The sequence below is a fragment of the Strigops habroptila genome, chromosome 4, assembly GCF_004027225.2.
Source record: "Strigops habroptila isolate Jane chromosome 4, bStrHab1.2.pri, whole genome shotgun sequence".
Lineage (NCBI taxonomy): Eukaryota > Metazoa > Chordata > Aves > Psittaciformes > Psittacidae > Strigops > Strigops habroptila.
In genome coordinates, this window is record NC_046358.1 from 66076779 (window position 1) to 66085609 (window position 8831).

The 8831-nt window shown below is 40.6% G+C and overlaps 1 protein-coding gene across 2 annotated transcripts in view; it reads left to right on the top strand.

Moving 5' to 3' along the window:
* The window catches only part of ANO1 (anoctamin 1), an 82081-nt gene extending 78888 nt beyond the window's left edge, over positions 1-3193 (top strand). The window contains exon 29 of one of the 2 annotated variants that reach the window (XM_030482335.1): positions 628-3193. In XM_030482335.1, the coding sequence (XP_030338195.1) occupies positions 628-888 (261 nt within the window). In that variant the 3' untranslated portion in view covers positions 889-3193. The remainder of the gene's footprint in view (positions 1-627) is intronic. The other variant, XM_030482334.1, reaches the window with a different exon arrangement.
* Positions 3194-8831: the final 5638 nt, after the last annotated feature.

The following is an 8831-nucleotide window of genomic DNA, read 5'->3' on the forward strand; positions in this document are numbered from 1 at the left end:
ACCCTCTTCACCCACCCAGACCTAGGTATATCCTCAGTGGAAAAATTCATCCCCAGTGATTCCCTGACCCAGTTTGATGCAGAAGCAACAGAATGACCTTAGTGAGCAGCAAAGCAAAAGGCTAAGACTAATTAGGTCCCACCAATTTCTTTAGGTGAACAACAACAAATTCACTGAAGCAGCATCAATTTCATCCCAAATCATTTCTAAACCTAACCAAGAAATGAAATGTCCAAAATTTCCCAAGTTAGAGTTTTTAAATCGGGAACATTTCATTGGAATGTATTTTACCAACTTGCATCATTTTACCTCTTGCTCTTTGCTTCTCGCCTTCTGATGTGAAACTTGTAGGCCATGTATCAATGGCAGTATTCCCTTGGACTTCTAAGTGGCTGTGACAGTATTTGTACGGAAGACAAGACATCTGTGCCTGCCATTTTTCTCTACTTCTAGCAAGGCGTTGAGGTGAATTTGGCTTGGTATCAGGCTTGTGACATGCAGCTGAGCCCAACTCAAATACTGTCCTTTCTTCATTCTTCCTTACTAAGTACACTGAGAATGGCCCCTTCCCCTACAGTCATCCTTTCATTTGATCTTGCTTACATGTTTTCACAATTTCATTTTCAGAACTTGGTCATGTTTATGAGTGAATTTGTTGACTGGATTATCCCAGACATTCCCAAGGACATTAGTCAGCAGATTCATAAAGAGAAAGTTCTCATGGTGGAGGTCTTCATGAGAGAAGAGCAAGGGAAGCTGCAGATGCTAGAAACCTGGAAAGACAAGGACAAGAAAAAAGGTGAAAATTGCAACAACCACAGCCCCAAACTCCCCAGGAGCCACAGTGGGAGCTTGTCCTCCTGCCATTCATACCCTCTTGACATCTAGAAGAGGAGGAAGTTGACTATGTCAGGGCATTCCACTGGTACACAAGCCATCATGTAAGGGGCAGGACTCGATTAATGGACAACCTGGTGCACGTTGAAGGATGTGCTGCCATTTTACTCCCATCTTTGTGAGAAATGCTCTTCTTACAAACATGGAGGACCACAATCTCTTTCTGATAATCTGTTTTTTCTTTTGCACAAGCGGCAATGCAGGGAATTTTTATATTTCATTGTTAGATAACACTATTGACGGTGGTGTGCGTTAAGAAATGCAGGTACTTGGTATGTCTTGATAGAGATATTCTCTGAGACTCTGACCTTAGCCTATTAATTAACTAATTAATGGTAAATTTTAAGTGATAATAATACTAGTAATTTAAAATATTTTTGGAACCCCAGGCTTGAAGGTCTATGGGGTAACTCCATAAAGTGTATGCAAAATCAGCTTCAGAGTGTGCCCTAGTATTCCTTTTGGCAGGACAGACATCACGTAATGCCTACCAGACTGACTTGCTTTCCATGACAGGCTTTAGTTCTGCTGGCAGACATCCGTGTGTGACGCTGGAGGTGTGAAACAAGCACTGGGGCACTGCCCTCTTCAGAAACATCAGAAAAGTGAACCTGGAAAAGTTCTTTCTTATCAGCGGAGGGCTGATGTGGATATGAAGGTGCCCCAGTTGTGTGTGTGCAGAACCCCAGCAGCACCTTGCTTATGGCCAGGCAGCAGCACCACAACTCTGGAGATCCTCCCAGCAGGCAGATGATCACAGAGCATTTGGTTAAATGCCCTGAATTCATGAGCACACGTAGAGCCCTGCCTAGTACTTGGACACTGGTGTTGCTGAGGAAATTCCCTTTTCCCATTAGTTTAGCACATCCCTTTCTCAGCCAGGCTTTTCTCTGTAGCCCTCTATCCTCTGCAGGAGAGGTTTTCACAGCCAGTTGTTCCTGCAGATGTTCTGCTGTTGAATGGCACTTCAAGAAGGCTGTGCCAGAGGGGTAAATCCAAACCACATCCCACTTACTGTCCTCAATGGAAGTTTTGCCTGCACTGGGGCTACAGGACCAGACCGTCAGTTAGTCACAGGACTTTTCTTTTGTCTTAAAATACTCTATCTTTTGTACAAGGAGCTTCGTTAAAGTAGAAGTCTAAAATCCTTACTTACAATGCCTAGCTAAATCCCATCAATACACCTCTTTTGAAGCATAGGACATTTTAGTTTTGCTTTGTCAAATGACAAAACTGCACTTCCGAATAATATTGGTGCAATTAACCTCCTTTCTCTTATTGCTTTTTCTTGTCCATGGCACTTACATTACAAATATCAAACTGCAAAATAAAAGAAAAATGAAAGATTTCTTTAAAGTCTAATTACTGTATGGTTTGTTACAAAACCGAACATCAGAAGACTGTTTTCAAGAGAAGTTAGTTATTTCTTTTTTCCTTTTCTTTTTTTCTTTGCCAAACTAATTTAAATATTAATGCTAGAACTTTAAAAAAGAAAAATGCCATATTTAGCTTTTGATATATTTATTTGTTTTAAAGTATGTGATAAACTTGATATATTTCTGTAGTCTGTCCAAACAAGGTACCAGAAAAGTAATTATGTGGAAGAAAGAAAATGGTATTAACCAAATGTTCTTGAAGCTTATTTAAGATATTGATCCAACCAAAGATTTTTATTAATAAAGGGCTTATATTTTGTTAACTCTTGTTTCTGTTGTATTTTGACTTGCAGGAATGTCACTATTTTAAAAATTTGTAACTTTGATTTGTAAATTTGATAGCTTATGACTGTAGGGACAAATTCTGCCTGATCTATTCACACAAGCATTATTCCTGGTAGTATTTACTAGATCAGGCCCACTGACTGCAATAGGACTGTGAGTGGGAATAGATCAAGCAGGATTCTGTCTGTACATCCGTGTTCTTCCGCTCATTCCTTGGTGCCCAAATGATACCGAAGAAAGCCAAGTGTGAACTACCTGTTTTGAAGAGAAATCTTTGGGGAACCACCTCAAAGGGGATTTTATCTGTAAATACTTATCCAATAGTATTCCCTACTTAATACTGACATTCCTGTAAATGGTAGAACTATATCCTGAACACATACTTATCCGAATTGTTCATCATTTGCTGAAATCATGAAATAGTAACAGTCGCTTATACTTTCTTTTGTATAGTAAATTGTTTGAAATAGAATTTTGTATATATAAAAACCCTGTATTACTACTTAGAGAACTATAAAACTTTCATGGAATCATTTTTTAAGAAAAGCAAATATATATAAAATCTGGTTTAGTTCGTTTTGGGTTTTTTGTTGTTTGTTTGGGTTTTGTGTTTTTGTTTTGTTTTTTTTTTCTTTTTCCTTTGAATACTTATTTGAAATAAATATGCAAGAGTTTCTCCTGTGGGACAGGTTCTGTTCCCAATCCTCCTTGGGCTCTGAGCGTGCAACTGAGTACTGTTTGATTTGAGAAATGCAGGAATACGTGTTGCAGTTTGCTCCAAACTGGATCTATGATGCCCTTTCCAGTGCTCTTTGTGTACTCGGACAGCAGAGGCCAGAACTGAGATTTGCAGGTACCAACTACTTCATTTACAGACATCTTCCCCACAACATCCAATGTAAATCTTGTGTTTGGGCTGCTTTATATCCCCACTTTGGGAGAGCGCGAAAAGAGGTTTGGCTGCCAGCACTGACCTAAACACTGAATATTAGCTGATGAATTTTACCCTGGGAGCTTTAACTTGCTTCTGATTTTAGTCTTAGGCACTTAGCAGGATATAATGTGTAAGAACTTTCAGTAAGACATTTGAAATGGGCTTGCAACAAGGAGGAATGCTGTTTGGTCTGCTCATTTAAACTGAAAAATGCGCTCGCTCTTAAGAATGAAATGGTAAAACCGAAGGAATGAAACTCGGGGATTCCTTCAGCTCCGTCTTGCTGAATTCAGCTCTGAAGGGAAGTAACTGAGGAAGCAGAAAGGCTCCACTGTGTATGTCACATCTTTATTGCCTTGTGGGACCTGTACAAGTAAAGCTGGGCTCAGAACCTGACCTGCCCTTTCCAATTTTCTCTCCTTCTCCCATTTAATGTGGCCTCATGCCAATTCTCCCCTTTTAACCAGAAAATATTAATGCTCTAACTAACAAAATCTAGTTAGAAGTGGGAATTCTGTTCTGAGGTAGTGGATATGAAAACCAGAAGCAGGTAAACCTCTGCCTAGCTGGTGACTGGTTTGGTTTTGTCAGTTCTTGAAGACAAAATAGTAGCTGGGGGCTCATTAGGTATTAGGAAATCATCCTGTCAGCAGTCTGAATCTTCTGGATTTCCATGTCATTGTGTTTCTAAGATACTGTCTTACAAATATTTTGCAGTCTTAAATAGCTTAAGGATGAATAAGTCTCACGTCAAGGCACAGACACAATTTATTCTATTTTTAAACCCTCCATGCTCTCTGGTCCTGAGCTGTTAATGCTGTGATTTCCAACAAGCAATAATAAAACGATAACTTTTCATCTTACCACCTCAGGAGTCTGAACTCTCCTGAAGTTCCGTAGCTCACTCGAGTGCATTTGTATTTTCCTATGAAGTTTTCAGAGCAAGCAACTTTTTTTCTCCTTTTGCCACTGAAGAAACTGTCTTCAAATTTATATGGATTCCATTCAAACTCTGCTTCAATTCTTTATACATTTGAGTACTATTTATTCCATGACCAAAGACAATATGCCATTTTTAGTACAGCACAGAAAAACCAATGTTCTTTTTTTAACCTCCTTCTTTTTTTAGGCCAGCAGGCCTTTTGTGAAGAAGAAACTACTAATGTGGCTTCTTTTTAATTTTAAGCTCCTTCCTTAATAATACCACGCACGCCACCTGAGTCAAGGCCACCTGAAGCCAAAGAAAGTATTTCCTTTGATTCCCATTGACTGCAGCTCACCTTACATGAGACTGAGCATTGCTTCTCGATAAGTTACAATAAGAATTTGTGACACTCGGTACTTTTATAACCCAGAGCGTCAGGTAAAGCCAAAATACATTCATTCAGCTGAGCTGTGCAAGCAGCAAGGAAGTTGTGCTACTTTCCATGAGGTAAAAGACTCAGAAAATCAAAGACATAATACAGTCACATGAACTTCATTCCACAAGTTTGAAGGTTTCGAGGTCACAGCTTTCATTTTTCTGTGGGGAAAAAAGTCATGCCCAAATGGGAAATGTATCCATATGGATGCTCCTGAGAAAAAGAATCAAAATATTTAGGGGAATTCTTGTGCTGAACAAGCTTAACAGTGTAACAAAGTCCATTTTTCAGAGGTAAGTGTGGGTATTAAGCTGCCTTCCTTAGAGCAGATGGAAAGGTTATTCCTTGGTTTTACTTCTAAATGAAAAAAGAATGGTCATCTTCTCTAGTTGAAATATAAGATTGGAGGCTAGGAAAAAGGTGCAAATAGAGAAAGGAATATCATCAGGTCATCAGATGGTTTTTGCTAAGGTTTTTGTTGGTCTTGTGTTCAGCTGGAAGATGGAAGGCTTTGGTCATAGAATCATAGAATGATTTAGGTTGGAAGGGAACTTAAAGCTCATCCAGTTCCAACCCCCTGCCACGGGCAGGGACACCTTCCTCTAGACCAGGTTGCTCCAAGCCCCGTCCAACCTGACCTTGAACACTTCCTTTGGAAGGAAACAGATGAAGAATAAAAATGAGAAGACCTCTCTGACATTAGCGAGGGCTTGGTGACTATGCCTTTCCCACCGATGTACTGAACTGCAAATAATACCATCTTAGGCAATCGAAACTAAATGGTTCCTCTAGGAACATTGATCAGAACAACTTATAAGCTCTCATGCAGCTTCCAACATTGAAGCTGGTTCCCAGTTGGCACAAGGCCTTTGGTTCTGCAGTAGGTAAGTCTCTTAAGCCCCAAAGGTGATGTGCTGGCAAGTAGCTGATCTGCCTGTGCTGACTGCTTTAAACCATCATTGTGGCACAGTGCTAACAAGCATGGAATTCCCATCTGTCCTGGTAGGAGCATGTAATTGGATGAGCAGCTCACATTTCTTAATATGTTAATCTTCAAAAGACATCTGCAGGTAGTCAGCCATCAGGTGGGAAAGTACTAAATCTTAGCAGGCTAAGACTATTCTGAGTCTCCTGCATGACCTCCCATGTCAGCAGCTCTGCAGTCCGGTGGGTTCTGGGCCACACTCCTAGACCTACTGAGGGATTTTACTCCACTCAGGCACCCTTGGGAGTGGGAGGGAGTTGGGAGCAGGGAAGGAACAGTGGAAGTCCTGAGAGTAAATGAGTGTGAATGTCAGTTACATCATCTTCCTGGCTTCAAAGAGGAAAAGAAGTAAAACCGAGACTCAGTTCTGAAATTCTACTAATTCTCTTCCCTTGTCTTTTTGAATTTTACTTCTGAAACCAAATTTCTCTGCCTCTTTATGATGCTTGGTTTTTAGCTCTGACCAAAGAGAGCAGTAGAGCTAAGCTGGTAATCATCTTGAGGTGGTCTTGTGGATAAGAAATGACAGGTAATCACTTCCAGGTTCAGGTACTTGGCAAAGATGTTACGCAGGCTACTTGTGCTTTGAAAAGCCTCACTCCAAAATTGGCGAGTTACAGCAAAGCCATATATCTGTATGTATATTTGAGAGACAAGAGAGGCTGAGCCTGGGTCTGACCTCTTGTTGCAAGTCACTTGATGTTGGTGATATCTCTTAACAAGAGCTTTTCAAGAAAAAAGAAATTGCAGGATGTGATTCTTTTGAGGGCAGGCAGATAAAGCTGCGGTGTTTATAACTTGAAGAATCATAGCATCACAAAATGGTTTGGTTTGGAAGGGACCTTAAAGCTCATCTAGTTCCAAACCTCTGCCACGGGCAGGGATGCCTCACAGCAGACCAGGTTGCTCAAGGCCCCGTCCAACCTGGCCTTACTTCATTACTTCTCAAGTATACAGACCGGAAGGAAAATATGTAAATGCTATATGTTGTATTATATTAATCTAATATTCTCTCAGTAAGGCATGCTCCTTCCTAGAGTTTTCATCTCTGGGAACAAGTTTCCCTTATGTTTGTGTATGAAAATGAACTCCAAATGGTGGCTTAAGACTAACTCATATCTGGTTCTGACTACAACAATAGCTCAAATTAAAGTGTTTCTTTAGAGAACGGAAAACAATGCTTCCTCCCTGAAGAATTAAGGAAGAGGGATGACGAAATCAGATTTGCTTTCTTATTTATTGTATCTAAATCCCCTATGAGTAACTAAGCTACTCATATCCTGTGTCAGTGACTGCTTGCACAAAACTATTCCTGTTTCAAAAGGAAATTGAGCGCTCTAGATAATAACAGTACTGTGTTCAAGCAGACAAGGCACTCCTTGCCTAATTGGATTGGGAAGAAACCCTTACATCTTCCAACTTCAATGACAGAGAGATAATGGCACAGATGGAAAATACTGTATTGGCACATGCTTGAGGGGAAGAACAGATAACCACTGATCTTTCCTCAAATGGGTAATTTCACTGCCAATCACAGATATATAAGGTAATACTTGTTCTAAGGAAATGTATCCCTTACCCTCTTGGTTTGTCATTACCTCCAGTCACTCTAATGAGATGAGTTTAACTCAGAAATGCCATCCCTGGTAGTATTCAAGGCCAGGTTGGATGGGGCTTGGAGCAACCTGGTCAAGTGGAAGGTGTCCCTGCCCATGGCAGGGGGTTGGAACCGGATAAGCCTTAAGGTTCCTTCCAACCCAAACCATTCCACGATTCTATGAAATCAAGCAAGTATGGCCAGGCTCATTCCTTTATGTTTATTATAGAAAAAATTTAGTAACTCTGGAAGACATTTAGAGGCCAAGATATTTTCTGGTCTGAAAAGAGACTGGATGCAGAGACATGGCTGGGAAAAGGTTACATTTTTCACACCAGTTTTATGACAATGACCAGGTCCAAAGCAGAGTCTGTTAATACAGAAGGGATTAGTGCTGGAATATTCACAGACATAAAAAATAAATCCCTGCCTCTCCTTTTCCAACTGCAAGTGCTGCTGTGCTTGGTAAGGAAAGGCGAAAAAAACCCTTCCTTAGTTGGGAGGATCGAGCCCTGTGGTATAGGAATATTTGGATGTTTGGAAGAAATACTTCCAAATGGTTCAAACTAGTGCAAAAAAGACTCATGTTCTGCAAAATAGAATCACAGACTGGTTTGAGTTGGAAAGGACCTGAAGATCTTCTAATTCCAACCCACTGCCATGGGCAGGGACACCTCACACTAGACCATGTCATGTAATTAATTTTAAGTTATTCTAAACTTTTTTATAGCTGCTCTGAATATTGTATTTTCCAATGCAGAGTGAAGAAAAACACCTCCATTTATTTTCTAACCAAGAAAATAAATCTTAACACAGTAAGTATTTACCTTTTCATGTTCTGACTGGGCTTGGGAACTAGCAATGTATCAGCTCAGGAAAATAAAGAACAAGTAAAGAACCTTTCAAGCCTGGCATCAGAACCACTGGATTCTTTGCCTGGATGAATAGCAACTTCCAGTTCTATTTTAACTTTGTTGGCTTCATTCTCAGTCAGTCACAGAGCCCACCACTGCGCCATGGGGCACAGTCCCAACAATGGGTTTGAGAGTCAATGGGCTGGAGGGAGTGTTGGACACACAAATGACCTAAGTCCAGTGGCTCTTCCTCACTCTAAGGGAGGTATTTTGCCTTCAGACCCATGCTAGTATCTCTATGGGGTTCTGTTATGGCACAGCAGAAGACAGGTGGGTGGACATGCCCCAGCATAAATTAACACAAGACTTCACATCCCTGGATCATACTCTACCATAGGTTTATCTTCAGGAGGAAATTGCTTGGAACACCTGCCTCACATGGTGATTCTAAGGTAACCCTCAGAGAATGGACACTTCCAATG